The sequence below is a fragment of the Oryctolagus cuniculus genome, chromosome 14 (genome assembly GCF_051225735.1).
Source record: "Oryctolagus cuniculus isolate XC-2025 breed Fujian yellow rabbit chromosome 14, ASM5122573v1, whole genome shotgun sequence".
Taxonomy (NCBI): domain Eukaryota; kingdom Metazoa; phylum Chordata; class Mammalia; order Lagomorpha; family Leporidae; genus Oryctolagus; species Oryctolagus cuniculus.
In genome coordinates, this window is record NC_142880.1 from 86,207,680 (window position 1) to 86,234,742 (window position 27,063).

A 27,063-nucleotide genomic window follows, 5' to 3' on the forward strand; every position below is an offset into this window, starting at 1 on the left:
ATAGTAAACATACATATGTATACACAAACATACTTATATAAAAATATGTATGATACACATGATCTTAAAATATTCTTTGGCAGCTGGTGCCGCGGCTCACTAGGCTAATCCTCCGCCTTGCGGCGCTGGCACACCGGGTTCTAGTCCCGGTTGGGGCCGGATTCTGTCCCGGTAGCCCCTCTTCCAGGCTAGCTCTCTGCTGTGGCCAGGGAGTGCAGTGGAGGATGGGCCAAGTCCTTGGGCCCTGCACCCCATGGGAGACCAGGAGAAGCACCTGGCTCCTGCCATCGGATCAGCGCGGTGCGCCGGCCACGGCGGCCATTGGAGGGTGAACCAACGGCAAAGGAAGACCTTTCTCTCTGTCCCTCTCTCTCAATGTCCACTCTGCCTGTCAAAAAAAAAAAAAAATATATATATATATATATATATATATATTCTTTGGCATTAATTCAATATTATTGCTACCAAACTAAAAATGTTCTAAATTCATATTTTTTGCTTTCCTTCCATATAATGAGAGGGAGCTGCTGACTTTGCAAACCAGTTTCAAATTTAAGTCAATTAAAAGAACAACAAGATTCATTTGTTAAAGAGAAGTAACATTTGAGCTTATAAAAGTAACGATTGTTGCCTAAGTTACTATAATTCCAAATGGTTTTCTGCTTAAAACATTTAAGTTACTGGGACAAAATTTGGCTTAGCAGAGATAAACATGTTCATTAGTTTTCCTCTGGAATTCTCAATAAACACATTACACATTCTCCCTACTGAGCAGACATTTCAAGCAAACATAAATCATGTCATTACCTATAAACAGTAGGGTCACAACCTGATATGTTAATACATGAGTTATATGACATTATTTTCAACATTAATATAAAATCATCTGTGGGAATTCTTGTAATTATTTTTACTAAAAGTAGCAATATAGTTTAAACATATGTTCAATTTCACAAATCAAAGATATACAAAGGAGAGTAATTATTGACAACTCCCCTCCTCTCCCTGTAAAATAACTATATCTATATATTAAAGATAATAGTCATCTCATTTTGATTAGTCACTTTGTGGCCCTAGTAATTCAAAGATAATTGTGGACTTGAAAATAGGCTAGAAGTTATTTTGAGAATTTCATAATTCCAAAAAAAAATTCTCTTTTGTTTCAAAGAGACTTTTTCTAACTTCTAGTACATTAGCTAATATAAAGCCACATGAGATATGAAATCTTTAAACTATATCCCTATTAAATCCTGAGATCATTTCTAGTACTAGCCTGATCATTAGAGACAAATTCTAAGAGAAAACTTTACATTCGAATCTAAGACATCAAAAAGACACTCAAAGTAGCTTACAAAAGCAAAGAGGAACTCTGCAGAGGATCAGAAAAATATCTGGGCCAATTCAGAGTAATAAGTTGAAAGCTGAATGTTATAGTCAGTAAAAGGTAAGGGAAGCTACCTGCCCAGATGTATTTCACTGCTTGAATGCTTATAAATGTGTGCTTTTGATGTAACTTCTATCATTTGATGCAAAAGGTAAAAATCTTGGGAGACCAGAATGCAGTTCCTGGCTCCTGGCTTCAGCCTGGCCCAGCTCTGGTGCTGCAGCCATTAGGGAATGAACCAGCGGATGTAAGATATCTCTCTCTCACTCCCCTCATCCTGGCTCTGTTTCTCCCTCCCTTCATGACTCTGTCTTTAAAATAAGTAAATAATTATTTTTAAATGCCAATGCAGGGGCCGGCGCTGTGGTGCAGCAGGTTAATGCCCTGGCCTGAAGCGCTGGCATCCCATATGGGTGCTGGTTCAAGACCCAGCTGCTTCACTTCTGATCCAGCTCTCTGCTATGGCCTGGGAAGGCAGTGGAGGATGGCCCAAGTCCTTGGGCCCCTGCACCCACGCGGGAGACACAGAAGAAGCTCCTGGCTCCTGGCTTCAGATCAGCGCAGCTCTGGCCATTGTGGCCAAAGGGCAGTGGACCAATTGGAAGACCTCTCTCTCTCTCTCTCTCTCTCTCTCTCTCTGACTCTCCTCTCTCTGTGTAACTCTGACTTTCAAATAAATAAATAAATCTTTAAAAAAAAAATCAGCTCTTGGAAGAACAGATTAGGACTATACAGTCACATATACTTTTTTGTGACAACACATGCACATACACACAGGTACTTGTACATACAATACATGCACACACACACACAAGACTTGAGCAATATACACGATTTTATGAAACAGATTTTTAAAGCAGTAATATTACTACTCTTACCTTGATAGTGTGTTACAAGGTAAATACACATTATATATTTATAGACACAAATCACCAATAATATGTCCCCACACAAGTAAACTTGGAAAAGAGAGCATTTTGTATACATTTGTTTTAGCTATAAGATTATGAATGATTATATGATAGGTTATTAGAAAATTTGGGTCAGAAAATGAAAAAGACTGCCTAGGAAACTTTATTTTTGTCAAGCAAAAACTAAAAATAAAATAAATGATGACAGAATAGTAATATAATTGAAATCAACAATTTAAGTAATAGAAATACATGACTAATTCAAAATAACACTGACAAGGTTTTTTCTGGAAATTCAAAAATTTGCAGCTGAAATATTGGGTGATAAAACTATAGGCAGGCTCAGTGAGACATCTACTCACAAGACAATGGAACTCTGTGTTAAGACTGTATTTTTCTAAGTCTTTCTCCACTTTCAAGAAAGTGAACAAATGAAAATTTGGCATAATACCTATTCAAGACTGCAAATCTCAACATACACTGTCAGTCACAGTTTTCCCAGGCAATTTTCTTTTGTAAGGCAATGTATTATTCAGCTTTTCCAAAAATATTCTCCAACCTTTTAATAAACTTCAACACAACTTGGAGGCAATAATAGTTAATATATTTTATAGTCAAGATCAACAACTTTATTTTTAAATATATATATTTTCTCATATTTTTAATCTTCCTTTTAGTATGTATTTTGTTCAAATAACAAATACTATTTGTGCCTCCAATTAAATATCATGTACAAATCTCATAAGCAAAAGGGAGGTTATTATCAAATTCCTAAGTCAAATCTTAACTTCTTTTTTTCTTATTTGGTTCACTTAAGGCAAACAAAATGATAGTGTAATAGAGTCCTTCTCAGTAGCAAAAAGTAAATTACAATAATTTTGCTTTGTCTATACTCTACCTGAATGAGTCTTAAAATAGAACCAAATATAGTTATAATATCGAACACATAAGAATTGGAAAAATACTTGGAATAAGCCATACCTAGTAATCAGGACTGCATTATCGTGGTGGGCAATCCCATTTTCTGGAATGGTGTTTCCATCACTTTGGTGAGAGAGAATGGATTTCTGCCATTTACAGAAGCTATCGAGGGACTTGTCTGCATGGTGGTTTATCTCCAAGTTTGGCTGTAATACAACATGCATACCAGAAATGTTCCAAACAAATTACTAAGATTGGTTGTTAAAATTTTTGAAGACTAAAATGGGACTATAATTAGAAGCAGTGGTTTCTAGGAATAATCTCTTGCCAATTTTTATCTGTGTAATACCTGATCTAGAGTTCACTTAGTATATAATTAAACATTCTTCCTAGTTCAAGCTTTAATGATAATGTGAAAATATGAGATTGTCAGCATTCAAAAAACAACCAAAGCCATTATTATAAAATATGCCATGCAAATGTTCATCTTTAGACTGAAACATATAGCTAATACACACATACTTGTGTATATATATATATACATATATAAATAGCTTTAACATGATAAGAGATATATTCTTCTAAAGTATTTCTAATTTGCTTACATTTTAATATTCAGAGCAAAAACTCATATTCAACTAGAACTTCTTAAGAAGAGCAACAATAAAATATATCATCTTATAATAAACAATTCCATAGCAGGTCTAACACTTTTAGATTTATAAGGTAACTCACTCTTACCTGATCTTCTGTGAGAACAATCAAGCGGGCCACTATAATATTCACAACGTTTCCTAGACTGGAATCACGGTAAAGTTTGGCAACCTGACCTCCAGAAAATAAGAAAAGACACAAAGTCAGACAAAGTTCACAGGGTAACAGCTTTTTTAAAAAGTGGTAAACAACTTTCTACAATAAAAAGGTATTCTTTTTCCCCAAATCATTTAGAACTCTACACTCGAAACGCCTTGGTAAAAAGTTTCTATACAAAGTCTACCTCAAGAAATATTTTTGGCCAGCGCCGCAGCTCACTTGGCTAACCCTCCGCCTGCAGCGCCGGCACCCCAGGTTCTAGTCCCAGTTGGGGCGCTGGATTCTGTCCCGGTTACTCCTCTTCCAGTTCAGCTTTCTGCTGTGGCCCGGGAGGGCAGTGGAGAATGGCCCAAGTGCTTGAGCCCTGCACCCGCATGGGAGACCAAAAGGAGGCACCTGGGCTCCTGGCTTCAGATCAGCACAGCGCGCCGGCCGTAGCAGCCATTAGGGGAGTGAACCAACAGAAGGAAGATCTTTCTCTCTGTCTCTCTCTCTCTCTCACTGTCTAACTCTGCCTGTCAAAAAAAAAAATTTTTTTTTTCTCCCAGAGTTGAACTATAACATAGCAAGTAGAGGGTGAGCTGATGTTTAAAGTTAAAGAAAACCCCTTAAACAAGACTTAACAACTTATTTTTAAAAATCATATCTGAAAATGAACCATAGGATCACCTTTAAATTTAATTTCTATGTAAAGGAAACATTAATAGATTAATTCTTTAACATTTTAGACAAGTGACTTCTAATCATTATTTATTTCAAAGTAAAAATCCATGACCCTAGTCAAAAACACAACAAACTACTAAGTAAAATGTTATATAGAGGGATCAAACTTACAATATTCATCACACTCAAAATGTAATGTTCAATGTCTTTGCGGCCATGGTAGCCCACCATCATTTTGTCTGCCACTACCAATGTCTCCACAAACCGCTCAATGCTCACTGATCTCTTATGTCTGTGGCGGATATGTGTGTCATTAATTGGTAAGGAAGAAGGAAAAGTAGATGTGTCATTCAGCCACCAAGGTATGCCACTTCTTGTGAGGTCTACAATAAAAACAATTAACCAATTCAGATAGGCTCACTAATTAAACCTATTTAATTATAGATTTTTGAAGGAGCTATGTTTTTGACAAATTCTCTAATATATTAAGATTTTTCCAAGTAAGGGAAGGGGATGAGGAAATGCAGCAACAAAAAATTAAACTCTTAAAATTTTTGAAAATAATCATGATAATATATGAAAAAAAATCCTAAACATTAATGGCATCCAATTCTCATGAAAATAAAACCCAATAAATCTATGAAATGAATTACTTAAAAAACTTTCAAATGGTCATTTCATATTATTCCAGTGAGTAATTATAACATAATATTTTCATATTATTCCAGTGAGTAATTATAACATAACATTTTCATATTTAAAATACATACTTTAAGGTCCTTTAAAGTTGTTTAAAAAGAAACTATGGCATGAATCTCTGAAACAGCCTAAGACAATTCTGATAAACAATTAAGTTGCAAAAATATACTCCTAAAATGCTGCTATTTATTTTAAAGTAAGATGCTTTTACTAAATTATCTTAATTATAAATAATTCCATTATTCTAGAAATATCCATTCTAAAAGGCTGTCAGTTACTTTTTTCACTTAGTTTTGCAATCTACAACTATCTGTATTTTCAGAGTATTACTTTTTCAAAGTCTAGAGATAAAGCACATTAAAATGAGAGTTGAAGATCATTATCCCAGCCCAGTTCTCTTTAAATCACATTTAATATGGATGATAGCATACCCTTTGTTTTCTGAACATTTGGTCTTTCACTACTGAGGAAACACTTTTGTACCGTAATTTTATTACATATATTAGCACCTTTAGCATTTGTAACTTTGCCTCATTTATCTTCATCTTCATTAAATAAATGAGAGCAGGTAGAGATCCTCCACACAGTTTACTTCTTTATCTTTATAATGAACATAAAATCTTTCTCACCCTCACTTATTGAAAAATTAGTGAGGAAAATTAAATTAATATGTATTACACACTTGACAGAATGTAGCTCTATTCTCATTTTTTCTAAAATCTTTAGTCTTTTCCTTTTCCAAAATTATATGGGCAAGATTGATAAATTTTAAGAAGAGGTGCAAATGACCATGACAAGTACCAGTGAAGTACATTTCTCTAAAGATTTATTTATTTATTTATTTATTTGAAAGGCAGAGTGACAGAGATAGAAAAGTTAGAGAGGGACAGAAAGCTTCCATCTGCTTGTTTACTCCCTGAATAGCCAGAACAGTCAGGACCCAGGAAGTCCATTCTGGTCTCCCACACGAGTGGCAGTGGCCACAAGTATTTGGGCCATCTTTCAGTGCCTTCCCAGGCACATTTGCAGGAAGTCTGAGTGGAAGCGGCATACACAGGTCTTGAATCAGTCCCAGGATAGGAGACATTGGCATCAAAAGCTGCGGCTTAACATGCTGCACAACAGTGCTGGCCCCCCACAGAAAAACTTTTGAAGTTCATATAAATTGAGTGTCTAATTCCTAAAAGTCAATAGAGGCGGAGACATTTCACTTCCTAGTTCAACAGTACAATAGTCAGTGTTTTCCCATGTCTAAATATGGCAGTCTCTTAAGGTGAACCCCATGACTTCTGCTTCCTGATATTCACATTCTTTTGGGATCTCCTCCCTTTGAGGATGAATAGGAACTGTGACTTGCTTCTAACCAATAGAATTTCTCAAAGATGATGGGACAAATGCGATTACATGTATATAAATACATAATTCTATTATGTAATTGTAGCATTTGCCTTACTATCATCTTCCTTGGTGGCTTAGAGAAAACATGCTTCTCCCTACTGGAGAAGCCTATATTACAAGGAACACAGATGGTCTCTGACAGACACCCAGCCAAAAACTAAGCTACCTATATCCACAAAGAACTGAATGCTGCCAACAACAAATGAGAATCTGTCTCCATCCCAGCTCCCGGCTGGGGCTAAGAAAATGATACACCTTTGCAAACTAACCCACAAACTGTGACATGATAGAAGTAGGTTACTTAAACCACTGAGTTGGTGGTAATGTTGTTACGAAATGACCAAAATATTTTCTGGATCAATATAACACCAATTTCTCCTGCCCCGTACTCTGTGATCATAAAATCTTTCATGCATTTAAGTTATGCCTGGGGCTGGCGCTGAGGCGCAGCGAGTTAGAGCCCTGGCCTGAAGCGCCAGGATCCCAAATGGGTTCTAGTCCCAGCTGCCCCTCTTCCAATCCAGCTCTCTGCTATGGCCTGGGAAAGCAGTGGAGGATGGCCCAAGTCCTTGGGCCCCTGCATCTACATGGGAGACCCAGAAGAAACTCCTGGCTTTGGATCAGCATAGCTCTGGCCATTGCAGCCATCTGGGGAGTGAACCAGTGGATGGAAGACCTCTCTCTCTGTCTCTACCTCTCTCTGTAACTCTTTCAAATAAAAAAAAAAAAAAATGACTGGGAAAGCAACGGAAGATGGCCCAAGTGTGTTAAAAAAAAAAAAGTTATGCCTAATCGTTCCTCCTTTCTTTGGCTGGATACTTTCAATGTCTAAATAGAGGATTTAATTTCCATTCTTTTGAACACTTCAACTTTGTTGATTCATTCAATTTCTCCTTATTTTTACTTAAAGTATGGTAAAAAGAATTAGACATGATTGAGGCCTAAGTATTAAGCAATTGCTTTCCTCATTTTATAAGTATTCAGTTTTAGGTAACTGCTATAATCATCAACATCTCATTGCCATAATTCTTAACCCTCTAGCTTTTAAAATGTTTAGTTTGTTTGGCTATCACTCCATCAGACTAAAGATGCTTTGAATATAAATATATCTTGTAACAGGCATTGTGGCTCAACTGGTTAAGTTGTTGCTAAGAAGTCCCTCATCCTATATCAGAGTGCCTGGATTTGAGTTTCAGCTACAATTTCAATCCAGTTTACAGATAATACATACCTGGGAGGCAGCAGATGATGGCTCAAGTAATTGGGTCCCTGATACCCACATGGGAGACCCAGATGGAATTCTGAGCTCCTGCCTTCACCATGGCCCAACCCTGGCTATTGAGGCTATGTGGTGAGTGAACCAGTGAAAAAAAATTTCTCACTCTCTCTCTCTCTCAACTCTCTCATTCTTGCCCTCTCAAGCATTTCAAATAAACATTTTTTCAAAATAAAAATATATGTACCTATAACATATTGTAAAAACACTAGGTCTTTTTATTCATCAATGTCCATCAAAAGAATTATATATACATATAAAATGTATATATAATGCAATGTATATATAATATATGTGTATATATACATATATAATGTATACTGAATAAATAAAATCAAGAGAGATACCATCTTGTTTCATTGAAACATGAAATTAAACTAATATGACAGACTCATTACAAAACTAAATCTACATTCTATAATTGTCAACTGACTGGTTAATGTTAAGCTTAATGATGTGTAACTAAAACATTTGCTCATCTAAAATGAAATAGGATCTTCAAAATGTTCATAGAAAATGCATATGAAAAAACTATACTTAGATTTCAAAATTTCTGCAACAAAATAAACTATCTTTCTTTAAAAATTTTATATATATATATATATTTTTTTTTTTTGACAGGCAGAGTGGACAGTGAGAGAGAGACACAGAGAGAAAGGTCTTCCTTTGCCGTTGGTTCACCCTCCAATGGCTGCCGAGACCGGCGCGCTGCAGCAGGCGCACCGCGCTGATCCGATGGCAGGAGCCAGGTGCTTCTCCTGGTCTCCCATGGGGTGCAGGGCCCAAGCACCTGGGCCATCCTCCACTGCACTCCCTGGCCACAGCAGAGAGCTGGCCTGGAAGAGGGGCAACTGGGACAGAATCCGGCGCCCCGACCGGGACTAGAACCCGGTGTGCCAGCGCCGCAAGGCGGAGGATTAGCCTGGTGAGCCATGGCGCCAGCTAAAAAACTTTATACATTTAATTGAAAGTCAGAATTACAGAGAGAGGGAGAGACAGAGAGGTCTTCAACTCACTGGTTCACTCCCCAAAGTGATCATAACAGCCAGGCTGAGCCAGGCCAGAACCAGAAACCAGAAAATTTATCCAAGTCTCCCACGTGACTGGCAGGGCCCAAACAGTTGGGCCATTTTCTGTTGCATTCCCAGGCCATTAGCATGAGTTGGATAGTTAAGTGGAGCAGCCAGGTGTGAACCAGCACCCATATGGGATGCCAAGGCGCAGCCAGCAGCTTTACCCACTGGGTCACAACACCTGCCCCTAAACATATCTTTTACTTATATTTTTCCTCAAACTTGTTGACACATCCTCCTATAAGAATGACTAGTTTTGTTTCAAAATAAATGTTAGTTCTTCAAATGACACTTGTGGCAAATGTTTTGTTCCATTTAATTTTGGGCAGATTATAGAATGTTAAAAAAAAAACAACAACAAAAAAAAAAAACAGTGGGGCCGGTGCTGTGGCATATCAGGTAAACTCTCCACTTGGCTGCTCCACTTCTAAGCCAGCTCTCCGCTATGGCCTGCGAAAGCAGCAGAAGATGGCCCAAGTTCATGGGCCCCTGCAACTGCATGGGAGACCCAGAAGAAGCTCCTGGCCCCTGGCTTCAGATTGGCCCAACTCCAGCCATTGCGGCTATTTGGGGAATGAACCAGCAGATGGTAGATCTCTCTCTCTTTCTCTCTCTGCCTCTGCCTCTCTGTAACTCTGCCTTTCAAATAAATAAATAAATCTTCAAAAAATACTCTATAAACAGACAATATAATAACTTTTTCCCAAACCAACATATGAATCAGATTGCTACATGAAACAACATATACAGACATTCACAACTATATCATTGACCTATTTTATTTTTGTTCTTGGCACTTACTACTTCTTGACAGCTATGTATTTATTTCTTTGTTTGCTTATTTAGTTAACTCTTTATCTTTCCTCACTAGAATATAAGCTTCATGATAACAAGAACCTTTTCTGCTTTATTTATTTTTGCATCTCCAGCACCTAGAACAGTTTTAAATACAGGTGGTAAATGAACCTATAAGTAGCTAATGAAAATATAAAAGTATAAAGATAATATCTATGACACTGGGTCAGAAGAATACTAAATTATCTCTGGGTGCTAGAATAACAGTGATTTTCATTTCCTTTTATTCCTATATTTCCTAAGTTTTATATAAGAACAGATACTACTTTCATAAATTTTAAAAAAATACTTAGTTTAAATCTAGAATGGGAAAATTTATGTCTGAATATGAGGCAAATACACCCAATGTTAAAAGGGTGTTTTAAAATTATTTTTCATGGGACCAGCATTGTGGTATAATGGTTTAAACCGCTGCCTTTGACACCAGCATCCCATGTGAGCAAAGGTTCAAGTCCCAGCTGTTACACTTCCTATCCAGCTCCCTGCATATACACCTGGAAAAGCAACGGAAGCTGGCCCAAGTCCTTGGGTTCCTGTACCCATGTAGGAGATCCAATGGAGTTCTAGGCTCCTGGCTTTGGACTGGTCCAGCCCTAGCAGTAGCAGCCATTTGGGCAGTGAACTAGCCGGGCGAAGATTCTCTGTCTCTCTCTCTCTCTCTCTCTCTCTGAAACTCTGCCTTTCAAATAAATATTTTTAAATAAATTTTTTATTTATTTGAGAGGCAGACAGAGATGTCCCATCTTCTGATTCACTCTCCAAATGCCTACAACAATGGCTCTACCAGAGCCAGAGCCTGGAGTCAGGAGCACAAACCATATCTCCCATGTGAGTGGCAAGAATCCACTTGTTTGAGCCACGACCATTGCTTCTCAAGGGCTGCATTGTTGAGGGAAGCTGCAGTCAGGAGTGGAGCCAGGAACCAAATGTAGGCATTCCAATGTGGGAACCACTAGACTAAACACCCACACTCAAAAGGGTTTTTACATTGTACATTTTGATACAAACTGGCAATATATGTCATATCTCACTTATTCTATACAATTGAAACCTTATCACAGTTAAGTTCTGTGCCAGACATTTCCCAAACTTACTAAACATAAAATACTGTGTCAACAACATCCAGTAACATTTTCTCAGAACTGGAGAACTACTACCATATCCCTACTAATAGGAAACCAGTGAGGGGGTGTATGAAGGTATATAATACAGGTAAACAGATTTAGGAGACAGATTTGACTAAAAACAAAAAGACAACCTGGAGAGAGAAAAAGCAGGAAATACAGTGTTCTAGGCCAGTGATAAGGACCTAAACTAAATGGATTGGCTTATGGGTAGCAGAAATGGCTAGCGAATGAAATACACTGAAAGGGAAGACTAGGGGTGGGTGCTGCAGTGTAGTAGGCAAGCCTCCGCCTTCAGTGCCAGCATCCCGTATGGGCGCCATTTGGAGAGTGAATCAGCAGATGGAAGACCTTTCTCTTTCTTTCTCTCCCTCTCTCAATCTGTAACTTTGCCTCTCAAATAAATAAATAAATCTTTAAAAAAGAAAGGAAGGAAGGAAGGGAGGGAGGGGGAAGGAAGGGAAGACTGTTTAATAATACAAATAGCAGAAGAAAATCTTCTCCAAAAAAGGATAGAATTTTATGATTGAAGTAAAAAGAGGTTTGGAGATGTGTTTGAATCATGCCTAAAACATTAAAAACTACACACAAATTTGCCTCAGTTAAAATAATGTGATTAGGCCCTTTAAAATAGAATAATTTGAATATCAAAGGATTAATAGATACCTTTCATAACATGATAAAATCTTTAAATATTTTCTACAAAGAGTGAATTTCACCAGCATAAAGTAAAGAAAAAATACAAAGAAAATTATATCATAGTAAATAAGTATTTAAATCCTAGTTTTAAAGAATTTATATATAGTTGTACTTTGAGCCTAAACTTTGTTAAAAGTAAGATAAATTTATTACATTTAATTTTATCATACAATACTAATAACCAATCAAACATTAAAAAATATTTACTAAGGAATTCTATATCATGCTTTAAGTAGATTCACTTCAAGTGGCCAATATCTAGTATCAACTATCCTTGATCATTGTAGAGCTCCCATAATTAATAGTTTAAGAGATTTTTAAAGCCTTTCGCAAAAAGAAATTGTGCAGAATGAGAACATTCAATGGATCAAGGAACTCCAAAAGCCCTTAACACTTGGGACAGAAAAAAAAGGACCTATAAAGAATACAGAAAAAAAGCTAAAGAATGAGCCATTCATTAAATCATAAGGCATCCCATCTCATTTTTTACTAAATCTACTTGTTAGTGAACTCCTTGCATTAAGCTGAAATCTTCATTTGAAACATTTTGCCACAGGAAAATTTTTGAAAACTTTATCTTGAAATGTTGTAGCTCTTTAAATACTGGAAACAGTCATCCTAATAATAATGACATCTACAATTTGACTGAATAACTAATGTGTACTCATATGAGCACTCAAGAGAGGTTGGGTAATCTGACCAAAGCTACACCAAGGCCTATCTTCTTTCTACTATACTATATGTATGCACATACACTATATGTACATACAAGATTTTTCTAAGTTTTCCCATTTTTAGACTTCTCATCTGCCTAACTGCCTACCTCTAGTTTTGCTCTTCTCTAATTTAATCATCGCACTATTGCCACAGTGGCCTTTCTAAAACACAAATCTGAGAATGTCACTCCTTCCGCTTAAAATCTCTTAATGGGTTTCCAGTGAACTTAGGATAAACAAACTTTTTAATATACTTTACAACCCCTTCATGATTTGGCCCTTTCTTATCTCCCCAGTTTCATCTCTCACAACCTCTCTCCCTGGCAACTATGTACCTAACCTCTATCTCTCCAACCCACATTCTAATACCTCATTACATAAACTCTCTATTTCTGGAATGTGGCTCAGGACCTTTGTAAATACTATTTCCTCTATCTGGAATGCTCCAGTCATTGTTCTCAGACTTCTGCACACCAAACTTCTTTTTTCCCTCAAGCCTCAGCATAGATATCACTTCTTTCGTGAAGTTTCTCTTGATCACTGAAGTCCAGGTTTGTTGTATCTACTCTGTATTATACTAATTATCTAGTTCAATGCTATTACTATCTTTGAATACTACCTTATTCAAGAATCTAGATTCCTGTAATTAGCATGAAACTAGCCTGATAAAAGTACTAGGCTAACAGAACAGTACTATGGAATACCAGCTCATGAAAGCTTATCCATTACCTGGATAACATAAGGCAAGTTCTTTTTTTTTTCTTTTCAAAGAAAAAAATGTCAAATTCTAAATAGTTTTATATTGGGACTGGTGTTGTGGAGTAGCCGGTGAGGCTGCCACCTGCGTTGCTGGCATCCCATGTGGGCGCTGGTTCATCTCAGCTGCTCTACTTCAGATCAAGCTCTCTGCTGTGGCCTGGGAAAGCAGTAGAGGATGGCCTAGGTCCCTGGGCCCCTACACACGTAGGGGAGACCCAAGGAAGGCTTCTGGCTCCTGGAAAGCCCAGCTCCTGCTGTTGTGGACATCTGGGGAACAGGCCAGCAGAAGGATGAACTCTCTCTCTCTCTTTTTTTCTCCCTCTGCTTCTCTTTAAATCTGCCTTTCAAGGACTAAGAGTCAAAGGAAGCACATAAACAAGTCTAGTACCTGCTAATACTAACTGATAGAATAAATAAAGGGGAGAGTGATCCAACATGGGAAGCGAGATACTCAGCAGACTCATAGAATGGTGGATGTCCTAAACAGCACTCTGGCCTCAGAATCAGCCCTAAAGTCATTCCGATCTGGCTGAAAAGCCCATGAGAGTATTTCAGGCATGGAAAGCCAAGACACTCTGGCAAAAAAAAAAAAAAAAAACAAAACAAAACCCTAAATGAAAGATCTCTGTGAGTGAGATCCCAGTGGAAAGAACAGGTCTTCAAAGAAGGAGGTACCTTTCTCTGAAGGGAGGAGAGAACCTCCACTTTGAATATGACCTTGTCTAAACAAGATAAGAGTCGGTGAACTCAAAAGGCTTCCATAGCCTTGGAAACTCATGACTGGTGCATAGAGAGATTACTGATGCCATAAACAAGAGTGTCAATTTGTAAAGTCAACAACAGGAGTCACTGTGCACTTACTCCTCATGTAGGATCTCTGTCCTTAATGTGCTGTACATTGAGACTTAATGCTATAACGAGTACTCAAACAGTATATTTCGCTTTGTGTTTCTATGGGGGTGCAAACTGTTGAAATCTTTACTTAATGTATACTAAACTGATCTTCTGTAAAAAAAAAAAAAAAAAAAAAGAAGAAATTATCAATTCCCAAATTGACTCTCACTGGGATTAAACATGACAATAGGTCTGATCTGACTTCATCATCATTTAAAAAATCATCTATTATTTTTCACTTTATGTTTGTGTGGGAGCAAACTGTTGAAATCTTTACTTAATGTATGCTAAACTGATCTTCTGTATATAAAGAGAATCGAAAATGAAAAAAAAAATCTGCCTTTCAAATAAATGAATAAATCTTAAAAAAAAGAAATACATAGTTTTATATTTATAAGGACTTCTCCAGAAGCTTCCAAATTGACTTAAAACTACTGATATGGAAATTATTAACATTTATTTATTTATATAATCTTCCCTCCACTAATTCACTCCTTAAATGGCAACAACAGCCATGTCTGGGCCAGGCTAAAGTCAGGAACCAGGAACTCTATCCTGGTCTCCCACATGGGTGGCAGGGCCCAACTACTTGAGCTAGCCTTTGCTCCTTCCCAGGTGCAATAGCAAAAAGCTGGATGGGAAGCAAAGTAGCAAGGATTTGAACCAGCCCTCTGCTGTGGGATGCCCATGTTGTAAGCAACAACCACTGCACCACAATGCTAGCCCTCCATTTATGTTTACTATCAATCTTACTATACTTGTCAGAACAAACAGAAATCAGTGATACAATATGTTTTGTAAAAGCTGCACATTCACTTACCTGAAACCCCACAATGAGAGTGATCATACAGATGCCGCTGTTGAAGGGTAGATTTTTTGTAGATAACATGAGGGTGGCCATTTTCATAACTAAAATTCTTGGAATCCTCTGTGGTATTCTTTAAAGGTTCAATAAAATATTCTTCATCTTCTGTAGCAATAACACCATGCTAAAAGAAAAACAAAGAATTCACCAAGAAGAATCATTTTAAATTTGAGTTATCACTATTACCAAGAATCAAAAGTAAATTATACTTTTCTAAAAAGGAGGCTACACATGTTAATATAAAATTTGGTCTATTACCTATACTCAGAAAGACATTATACAAATTTCCCTATTTGAGGAGGGTTTTATGGCATAGCATGTTAAGCTAATGCCTGCAATGCCAGCATCCCATATGGGTGGCAGTTTGTGTCCTAGATGCTCCACTTCTGATCCAGCTACCTGTTAATATGCCTGGGAAAGCAGTAAAAGATGGCCTAAGTGCTTGGGTCCCTGCACCCACATGGGAGACCCAGAAGAAGCTTCTGACTTGGGCCTGGCTCAGCCTGGGCCATTGTAGACATTTGGGTAGTAAACCAGCAGGTGGAAGATCTCTCTCTCACTCACTCTCTCTGTAACTCTGCCTTTCAAATAAATAAATAAATCTTTTTAAAAAGTCCCTATTTTACAAAAATGATGTTTAAATACTTTCACAGGCCATGTTGTGAACAAAACCTGTCTCATACATTGTTTCCTCCAATCTTCCTAACAACTCTGTGAGGTAAAATTGATTTCCTCTCTAAATTATGAATTACATCCTCTGTGCTTAGCTTTGTGATTAGGTTATGACCACTAAAAATAAGCAGGAGAAAGACCAGCATTGTGGTGTGATAAGTTAAGCCACAACTTGTAGTGTTGGCATTCCACATCAGAATGCTGGCTCAGAATCCCACTACTACACTCTGGATCCAATTTATGCTAATGTGCCTGGGAAAGCATCGGAAGATGGATCACATTCATAGGCCCCTCCCATACATGTGGAAGGCAGGATGGAATTCCTGGATCTTGGCTTACATGGCCATTTGGGAAGTAAACCAGCAGATGGAAGTTCTTTTCCTCTCTCTGTCTCACTCTTCTCTGTTACTCTGCCTTTCAAATAAATGAATAAATCCTTAAAACAAAAATAGGCAGAATATTTATACAACTTTCAGGCCCAGCACATGAACACCTCCCCGTAATTCTCCATGCTCTGTTTTCCTACTGTCAACTGAATGAAAAGGACTCCATAGATCTAGGAGGGGTGGAAGCCATAAAAAGTAGGAACCTGGGTCCTTGTGTGATACAATACAGAAAAGATGTCTGTATTGTGAACTCAAGAGGCTTCCATAACTTTGGCAGCTCATGACAAGAGCTTTGGGAGATTACTGACAGGATAAATAAGTGTCAATTGTTGAACCAACAACAGGAGTCACTGTGCACTTGCTCCCCATGCAGGGCCTCTGTACTTAATGTGTTGTACTATGAGAATTAACGGTAAAACTAGTCTTCAAACAGTACTTTATATTTTGTGTGTCTGTGTGGGTGAAAACTATTGAAAACTTTATTCAGAATAGAATTGATCTTCTGTATATAAAGATAATTAAAAATGAATCTTAATGAAGAATGGGATGGGAAAGGGAGTAGGAGATGGGATGGTTTGCGGGTGGGAGGGTGGTTATGAGGGGAAGAACCACTATAATCCAAAAGTTGTACTTTTGAAATTTATATTTATTAAATAAAAGTTTTCTATTAAAAAAAAAAAGTCTGTAAAAAAAAAAATGGGGGCTGGCGCTGTGGCATAGCAGGTCGAGCAGCCACAGCCTGCAGTGCCTGCATCCCATTTGGATACCAGTTCAAGTCCCGGCTGCTATTCTTCCAATCCTGCTCTCTGCTATGGCCTGGGAAAGCAGTAGAAGATGGCCCAAGTATGGGAGACCTGGAAGAAGCTCCTGGTGCCTGGCTTCGGATCAGCCCAGCTCTGGCCGGTGTAACCATTTGAAGAGTGAACCAGCAGATGGAATACCTCCCTCCGTCTCTCCCTCTCTGTCTATAACTCTACCTCTTAAATAAATAAACCTTGAAAAAAAAAAAAAAAGAAGTATGATGTAGACACTATCATGAGAGAATAAGCTTCTACTGTGATAAACATTGACATATTAAGGCTTATATTATACCAAATAATATGTCCTTAATTAACAGCATTCCATACCTCCTCAGTTTTCAGATGAAGTAACAGGTTCAGAGGTAAAGGACATGCCCAATATTTATAGAGGCTAATGAAGGAGTTGGAATTAAACCAAAGCTCTGCTGTTATTCATAGTATTATATCCCTTACTCCTATTTACTTAGTCAATTCCTGTTCATAATAGTCATACTTTCTCTCTAGCCCATACGGAGTACCTTCACCCTCCTTGAAGCTCCAGTAGAGCTTATTAATATATTTTATTTTCAATTAATTCCACACTGTTTGGGTACATCTCACCTGCAAGAAACTTTATCTCCCCAAGTAAACAACTTGTTTTCTTAAAGCAAAGAGATTATATCTTAAATTTATTTGAATCAGTTACAACTATAGAAAGTGTCTCAGATATAACAGGTACAAATCAGTTTTTTCATAAAAATAAATAAGATGGTGTTATCTGCATCAAAATTAAGAAATTCTACCCTTGTCTAATAGTGCTTTCCTAAGTATAGTATATGTGAGGACCACGTTTAATCCAACTAATTTACCCTGTGGATAAAACACAAACTCTCTTGGCATATTTCCTCAGCTGGAAAAATAAAAGGGTCAGTCTTAATTAGAGGTTTGGAAACAGCACTCTGGATAATCTTAGGGGTTCAATGGACGTGCCCTCAGGATATTGTACCAGACAACAAAGGGAAACCTACATGGCTTGGATTCCTGGATAGAAATCGACTAAGCTTTTGTTAATCTACATAGTAAGCTTCCATATAACATTTTATCATTTTAAAAGAAAAAAATTGAAAACTTCTGGTCTAGATAATCTCCAAAGTCTCTTTGACTTCTAAACCTCTATGATGCTGCTAAGGGAAATTCAAGTTATGGTTGGAAAGAAAGATAAGATGAAGTTGATAGTCACCTATATGACATGAGCTAAGAAAGGCAAAAACAAAGAAAATATTGAAAAAAGCAACCCTTAACCACTTCATATTATTTTCACTATCCGTTGCCTTAGTTTAAGAATAATAAGTTCCTGGGGCCACCATTGTGGCAAAGCAGTTTAAGCTGCCACCTGCAATGCTGGCATCCCATACGGGTGCCAGTTCATTTCCCAGGTGCTCCATTTCCGACTCAGCTCCCTGCTAATGACCTGGGAAAAGTAGCAGAAGATGACCCAAGTACTTCGGCCACTGTACCCACATAGGAGACCTGGATGAAGCTCCTGGCTCCTGGGCTGGGACTGGCCAAGCTCTGGACATGGCAACCATTTGAAAGCAAACCAGCAAATGTAAGATTCTCTCTCTCTCTCTCTCCATTGTCTGTCTGTCTCTGTGTGTGTGCATGTGTGTGTGTCTCCCTCTCGCTCTCTCTGCCTTTCAAATAAATAAAATTTTTTAAAAGGGGGAGGGGAGTGTGCAATGATGTGGCATAGCAGACTAAGCCACTGCCTGCAGCACCAGCATCATTCCCCTCATTCCTTAAAGATTTTAGCTTCTCGATCACTCACTCTCTGCAATATCATTCCTGAAGTAATCGATGGACACTGGAGTCCCATATGGGTGCCCATTCCAGTCCTGGCTGCTCCATTTCCAATCCAGCTCTCTACTAATGTGTGTAGAAAAGCAGCAGAGGATGGTCCAAGCAGTTGGGCCCCTGCACCCAAGTGAAAGATCTGGAGGAGGCTCCTGGCTCCTGGCTTTTCCTGGCCCAATCCTGGCCATTGCCACCATCTGGGGAGTGAACCAGAAGATGGAGGATTTCTTGCTTGCTCTCTCTCTCCCCCTCTCTCTCAGTAACTTTGCCTTTCAAATTAAAAAAAATTAATAAAATGGGTATATATGTGCCCTAAATTCTTTTAGAAGTTGAGGAGAAACCTAAGAATTCCTTCTCAGAATAATATTTTAAAGGTGGAAATAATATGTATTTCATTATAAATAAAATTTTGTAATTTCATGGTAGTGAAGCATATTTATCAAAATATTCTTAAAATGTTATACATGTGACTTCAACACTGTAAGTCAGAATATCTTAAGTGGCTCTAATACCTACAATAAATTCACAACAGTATTAAATAAAAATAGAATCTTGAAAAAGGTGCAAAAATTCTAACTTGATTTAAACGAACTGGTTTGTATTGATGCAAAGCCATGGGTACTGCTATTATTATATATTGGTGTATTACATGTACTTATAATTGAAGGAAATGGTAAATTTCAGTTAAGAATTAGTAAAGTTGTAATTTTCCCCATTCCAGTTCACAGACTTCCTAAATTACATGCAAGGACCCAGATTAAGAACTACCAGCAACAAATGGTCTCTGCAATCCCTTCTTTCCTAATACTTTGACTTCCTCTCCTTCAGATACCTTGTCCTTCTTATCTTAGTCACTCATGCCCACAAACTCTAGACTATAGCATTATCAACATTTGCAACCTTCTACAACCTTCTACAATCTTGCTTTCAAGTATCCCATTCGCTTTTCAGTATATATGTCTATTTCAACTCCAAAAAACAGCCCTTTTACCCCCACTAGAACCCACACCTGTTCACTGTACCCACCTCATGTTCTCACTTCTCTCACAACCCAGCTTTAATTCCTTTGCCTCTTTTGCACTTCATTGAATTCATTTGGCTAAACTACAATCTTGATAAATTCAACTTTGCTGCATTTGCATCTTTGCAGCTACATTTAGCCAGGGAAATACACACCAATATGCTGACCAGTTTCATTTTAAATTCATCATCACAGGCTGAGAATTTGGCCTAGTGTCTGAAATGCTGGTTAAGATACCAGTTGGGACACCTACATCACATATCAGAGTGCATACGTTCAAGTCCCTACTCCATTCTTGGTTCTAGCTTCCCACTAATGCACACCCTGGGAGGCAAGAGGTAATGGCTCAAGTGATTGGGTCCCTGCCACCCATGTAGGAGACTTAGATTGAGTTTCCAGATTTTGGAAAATGAAAACTGGCCAATAGGAGCTCTCCCTCGAGCTCACTTGCTTGCTCTCTAACTGAAATAAATAAAATCAAGCAATGAAAAATTTTGTTTAAAATTGATCATTACTAATTTCAAGTCTGCCCTTAATTCTCTTTATTTTTATTTATTTATTTTTAGATTTATTTTTATTTATTTGACAGTTTCAGAGAGAGGTAGAGACAGAGAGAGGAGGAGGAGGGGAGAGAGAGAGAAAGAGAGAAAGAAGGAGAGAGGGGGAGGGGGGGTCTTCCATACACTGGTTCACTCCCCAAATGGCCACAATGGCCAGAACTGAGCCAACTGGAAGACAGGAGCCAGGAGCTTCTTCCAGTTCTCATACCTGGGTGCAGGGGCCCAAGCACTTGGGCCATCTTCTACTGCTTTCCCAGGCCATAGCAGAGAGCTGGAAGCAGAACAGCCAGGCCTCAAACCAACACCCATATGGGATGTCAGCACTGCAGGTGGCAGCTTTACCCACTACACAAATGTTCTGGCCCAAAAAGTAATTCTATTTGTGCAGAGGATTCCATCCCTTCTTACCTAATAAGGACTTAACTCCAGCAGTCTCCCCTCTTTCTACATAATCAGTATCATCTCAAAGAAACAAAAAAGCAAAACACCCAAAATATCCTCTTACCCCACTTTTGCCTCGGCTACTGAACATTTCTTCCTTTTCCAAATGTCCTTGAAATAACCAACTGTGTAATTTTTTATCTAATTCTCTCTTAAACCTACTACAATGAGGTTTTTGCTTTTCCACTAAACTCCAACAAGATTTTATCAAAACTGCTTTCATCAAAGCTACTAATAACCTCCTCACTGAAAAACTGAATGACTAGTTTTCAGTCCAACTCAACTATTATTTTGACTAATCAGCAACACTTTCCTCTTGAAATACTTCCTTCTCTTGGCTTCCAGGATACTTGCTGGGTTTTCTCAATCTCTCTCTCTCTCTTTTTTTTTTTTTAAACTATTCTGTTCTTTGCTCTTTCTTGCATACTTCCCTGGCCTCCCTGACCTCTTGAAATATACAAAGGTTCAGTCCTTAGAACTGGCAGTAGGTATAAGGGACCAAGGAACTGGATACTATTGATCACCTGATAAAGAAATGATGCTTTTCTCAATATGAAAAAATAAAAGTAATTGGAAACAAAAAAAAATCTGGATCAGAAAACTGTGTCCAAATATAAAGAAAACTACATTGTGACATTACTGAGAATAACTGGTAGTCAGTAATTCTAGGAAACTTTCCTTTGTTACAAGGCTTGTAACAGTGAAACTATGGGTAAGGAAATATGCTTAAGAAATACTAATGATCTGTGTATTGGGAACTATTTTTTTTTATTTATTTGACAGGTAGAGATATAGATAATGAGAGAGAGAGACAAGAGAAAGGTCTTCCTTCCGTTGGTTCACCCCCCAAATGGCCACTACGGCCGGCGCTGCGCTGATCCAAAGCCAGGAGCCAGGTGCTTCTTCCTGGTCTCCCATGCGGGTAAAGGGGCCCAAGCACTTGGGCCATCCTCCACTGCCTTCCTGGGCCACAGCAGAGAGCTGGACTGGAAGAGGAGCAAACAGGACTAGAACCCGGCGCCCATATGGGAAGCCGGTGCCACAGGCAGAGGATTAACAAAGTGAGCGACGGTGCCAGCCCCATGTGTACTGGGAACTATTTTATATAGAACCAGTAATAACACAATTAACAGTAGTGGCCTTTGTAAAGCAGGTTTTTAAAAAAAAAAAAACTTGTTAACATATTCTATTTGAATAAAGAATCTAACAATACAAAATAAGAATGAGAGTGAAAGTTTCTACAACAGGTAAGTAAAACTGTGATGAGAAACTGAATATTTACATAGTCTCAAAATACCTTCTCACAAATTCCTTATCAGCTGCATGGAGAAAATGGTAATTTTACTAGACAAAACTGGCAGATCATGCCTTAGTCAACTAATCAGTTACTTAACAATGTCCATGTAGTGTCAATAAGAAAAAGGTAAAACACAAAGGTGATAACAATGGGAAAAGGAATGAAAGACAAAGTCTCAATAAGGAGAAGAATACATGGATAACTCCATGCCCATACAGACATATATAAAAATATCTGTAAATTATATATATATATATATATAAATTTTCCTTTTTTAATGTTAGTCTCACTGTTGACTCATCAGATGTTTTCTCAATTTCATAAACAGTCACCTGAATTAATGACTCTCAAGCTATTTGCTTCCGGGGCCAGCACTGTGGCATGGTGGGTAAAGCCACTGCCTGCAGTGCCTGCATCCCATATGGGCACCGGTTCGAGTCCCAGCTGCTACACTTTTCATCCAGCTCTCTACTATGGCCTGGGAAAGCAGTATAGGATGGCTCAAGTGCTTGGGACCCTGTACCTGTGTGGGGAACCCAGAAGACGCTCCTGGCTCCTGGCTTCGAATCATCTCAGCTCCGGCTGTTGTAGCCATTTGAGGAGTGAAACAGCAGATGGAAGACATTTCTCTCTCTCTCTCTGCCTCTCTGTAACTTTGCCTTTCAAATAAATAAATAAATCTTTTTTTAAAAAAAATAGCTATTTGCTTCCAGAACTAAATTATTTTCTAAACTTTAGGACTATAATTTCCTAATACTACCAGACAACTTTAACTTTGATTTCTTCAAATTCCTCACATTTACTAAAGAATTTTTTTTTTTTTTTTTTTTTTTTTGACAGGCAGAGTGGATAGCGAGAGAGAGAGAGACAGAGAGAAAGGTCTTCCTTTTGCCGTTGGTTCACCCTCCAATGGCCGCCATGGCCAGCGTGCTGTGGCCGGCACACTGCGCTGATCCGAAGGCAGGAGCCAGGTGCTTCTCCTGGTCTCCCATGGGGTGCGGGGCCCAAGCACCTGGGCCATCCTCCACTGCACTCCCTGGCCACAGCAGAGAGCTGGCCTGGAAGAGGGGCAACCGGGACAGAATCCAGCGCCCCGACCGGGACTAGAACCCGGTGTGCCGGCGCCGCTAGGTGGAGGATTAGCCTATTGAGCCGCGGCGCCAGCCACTAGAGATTTTTTTTTTAATTTATTTTATTTATTGGAAAGATAGAGTTAAGAGAGAGGAGAGAGAGAGAGGTCTTCCATTTACTGGTTCACTCCCCAGATGGCCTCAAATGCCGGAGCTGTGCCAATCCGAAGCCAGGAGCATCCTCTGGGTCTCCCACGTGGGTACAGGAGCCCAAGGACTTGGGCCATCCTCCACTGCTATCCCAGGCCATAGCAGAGAGCTGGATCAGAAGTGGAGCAGCCGGGAATAGAACTGGTACCCATATGGGATGCCGGCGCTTCAGGCCAGGGCATTAACCCGCTGCGCCACAGCGCCAGCCCCCTAAAGATATTTTCTTCAACGTTTTCTCCAATCTAGCATTCATCTAGAATTACTTCTCAACTAGTAACATTCATATATACTTTCACCCAGAAGAAAAACCTTAGCTACCTTCAATTACTTTTCTTTACCCCACATCCATTTCAATTCTATCCCAATTTTTAAAATAATATTAAATATTTACTATATACCATCAGTCTTAAACATGCCAAGGATTTTTAAACAATTAGTATGATACAAGTCTTCTAAATTTTCACCAAGATGTAGTTCAAATTCATTCTGTCTATTCACAGTGCCAGAGTCTTCGTATAGACCCTATTTTCTTCTACATGTTCTAACTCATCTCCTTCTCTCCAATGAATCTTTTCTCCTCAAATTCCACAATTGAATTAGTTTTTCTTTGTTTTTCCCAAATCTCAAATTTTTTCATGTTACCACCTGTTAAAACTAATGATAGCAATAATTAACGTTAATGACAAAGCAAATATATTGTGGCCGGCACTGTGGCATTGCAGTGCCAGCATCTTATATGGGCAAAGGTTCAAGTCCTGGCTGCTCCACTTCTTTTTTTTTTTTTTTTTTTTTTTTTTTTTTTTTTTTTTTTGACAGGCAGAGTGGACAGTAAGAGAGAGAGAGAGAGACGGAGAGAAAAGTCTTCCTTTTCTGTTGGTTCACCCCCCAGTGGCTGCTGCGGCCAGCACACTGTGGCCAGCGCACCGCGCTGATCCAAATCCAGGAGCCAGGTGTTTCTCCTGGTCTCCCATGCAGGTGCAGGGACAAGGATTTGGGCCATCCTCCACTACACTCCCAGGCCATAGCAGAGAGCTGGCCTGGAAGAGGGGCAACCGGGACAGAATCCGGCACCCTGACCCAGACTAGAACCCAGGGTGCTGGCGCCGCAAGGCGGACAATTCGCCTATTGAGCCGTGGCGCTGGCCTAAGGCTGCTCCACTTCTGATCTAGCTCTCTGCTATGTTCTGGGAAAGCAGTAGAAGATGGCCCAAGTCTTTGGGCTCCTGCACTTGGGTGAGAGACCCAGAGGAAGCTCCTGGCTCCTGGCTTTGGATCAGCACAGCTCCAGCCGTTGTGGCCAAGTGGGGAATGAACCAGTGAATGCAGGACCTCTCTCTCTCTCTCTCTCTCTCTCTCTTCCTCTCCTTCTCTCTCTGTGTAACTCTGCCTTTCAAATAAATAAATAAATCTTTAACAAAAAATATGACAAATATAAAGGATTTAGTCAATGACTAGGAACAGTAGTCTTCCAAGATAATTAACAGCAAGTATCATTTTAACACATGGTAAATTTTAGACCACATTTATTTTCAATAATTTACTTCCTAAAGATTCATCTATTTTATATAAAAAGTCCTAACATTGCTTATAGAGAAAGAAATTAGCAATAAATGTACTCATGTGTCTATTTATATGAATTAAACCCAAAACCTATGATCTAAATAATTATAATAATTCATTTTATTTAATAGTTATAGAAAGTGGATAATCTGAGCAAACTCTTAAATATACCTACAAAGAAAATCTCTTCATTGTGCATTTCCTTTTGTAAAAAAGTGCACAGCCTCTCCCGAAGTAACCTGAACACTGAGGAGGAGGAAGCACAGCCAAGTGCACAGCAAACAGGAAAGTCGCACTTGTCATTCCCTGCACAGCTACAGTTCTTCACATAGCTTACTACAAATTGTCAAAAGAGCTAGAAGCCTACTGTGTCATAATTGCCCCCCAGTAATACCCTTTTTTTGTTCCACAGTACTTTAAGTGAAGCAGCATAGCAGCGAGAACAGTAACTGAGTTATGTTGGTTCTTGAAAAGGCCCAACACCATTAGAGGTCCATGGTGTAGTCCCTTTTTTTTTTTTTTTTTTTGGGGGACAGGCAGAGTTAGACACTGAGAGAGAGAGACAGAGAGAGACAGAGACAGAGAGACAGAGAGAAAGGTCTTCCTTTTTCCGTTGGTTCACCCCCCAAGTGGCTGCTACGGCCAGCGCACTGCGCTGATCCGAAGCCAGGAGCCAGGTGCTTCTCCTGGTCTCCCATGGGGTGCAGGGCCCAAGCACTTGGGCCATCCTCCACTGCACTCCCTGGCCACAGCAGAGAACTGGACTGGAAGAGGAGCAACCCGGACAGAACCAGCGCCCCAATCGGGACTAGAACCCGGAGTGCCGGTGCCGCAGGCAGAGGATTAGCCAAGTGAGCTGCAGCGCCGGCCAGTGGTGTAGTTTTTGATAGTCTTTGCAGAATGAAAACTTATTTAAAGTCCAATCTAATTATATAGTTATTTAATATTGATATAAAAATAAGAATATCAGCATTGTAGTAAAGAATAAAAACAGTTTCTGAAAATACTACTTGGGCATCAAAATGCACTCTTTTACATGGGTAAAACTATAGTGGAATATCTACATTAACCTGAACAGGATAGAAGCAGAGGAATTATACGCATATATTTTGATCTGCAACTATTACTATGTGCAACTTTAAACTGTGTATTTACCATTAGACTAGAATGTATTCAAATGCCTGTACTCTTGAACCCATTTTCAGAGTAACATAAGATTTATTAGCAATCTTCATATAAATATTTGGAAAAATTGTTTCATACATATTGGTATTAAGGATTACATTTTAAGAGCTTGTAACCTAGATAAACAATAAGTAATTTTAAGCTATGCTATATATCATAGAAAGATATAGAAAGAAACCTAATAAACAGGCATCAGTGTGACGGTCTCCTGCCGTAATACACGCACGCATACAAATAACCTTGCAAAGTCTTCACCAATGACTGAGCTTTGCTTATACATAAAAAATATCTGATTTGAACAGAAAAACTTAAGACTAAAAAGAAACCTAAGGTTTTATTGATTCCTTTACTATTAATAGTTTCAAAGACTGTTATTTGAAAAGTAAATAAAAACATTATTTTAAAAGATAATTAAAAACAAAGGCAGCAGAAATGAAAAATTTTGGACTATTACGTTCCTACTTAAACCATACCCTCCATATTCCCCACCCCAACACATACACACATACTCATTTTGAGCAGACATACACATTGTAAGCCTATTTTCTCATCAGAAATTTAAAATTACAGGATCTACTTACCAACCCAACACAGTTGCTTAAAGCCACTTTAGTTGTGCTACGTTGATCTTGCAAGTATCCTGTGTAATGACAGTTGTCTAAAAAATCATGTTTCCACTGGGGTCCATCTTTTCCCCAATATTCTACTGTAAAATGTTTGGACACAAAATCTGTATTGAGAGTCAAGTTTAGGTGAAAGTGCTTCCCATAGGCTGAAAGTTTAAAAAATAACTTAGATACTGCCTTCTGTGGATCAATAGGGTCCATACTCCGTCTTCTCCTTGAGTGTTTATCATTTTTCACAGTAAAGCTGAGAAAAGCTCCATTTTGATCAACTCTTATTGGAATAGTTAGCTGGTACTGTTCAAGATAAGTCAGGAATTCCTCTTTTTAATCACAAGGCAGAGAATACAGAAAA

At 38.6% G+C, this 27,063-nt stretch overlaps 1 protein-coding gene across 14 annotated transcripts in view; it reads right to left on the bottom strand.

The window, feature by feature from the left end:
- Positions 1-27,063, bottom strand: part of ADAMTS6 (ADAM metallopeptidase with thrombospondin type 1 motif 6) — a 318,047-nt gene that overhangs the window by 278,260 nt on the left and 12,724 nt on the right. For all 14 annotated transcript variants that reach the window (XR_016220205.1, XR_016220208.1, XR_016220206.1 and 11 more), the window contains exons 3-7: positions 26,667-27,031; positions 15,006-15,174; positions 4,864-5,075; positions 3,958-4,041; positions 3,277-3,422 (exon numbers count right to left, since the gene is read on the bottom strand). Coding sequence is in view for 6 of the 14 variants with exons in the window: in XM_089312802.1 (XP_089168928.1) it covers positions 3,277-3,422; positions 3,958-4,041; positions 4,864-5,075; positions 15,006-15,174; positions 26,667-27,031 (976 nt within the window). In the remaining 8 variants the exon portion in view is untranslated. The remainder of the gene's footprint in view (positions 1-3,276; positions 3,423-3,957; positions 4,042-4,863; positions 5,076-15,005; positions 15,175-26,666; positions 27,032-27,063) is intronic.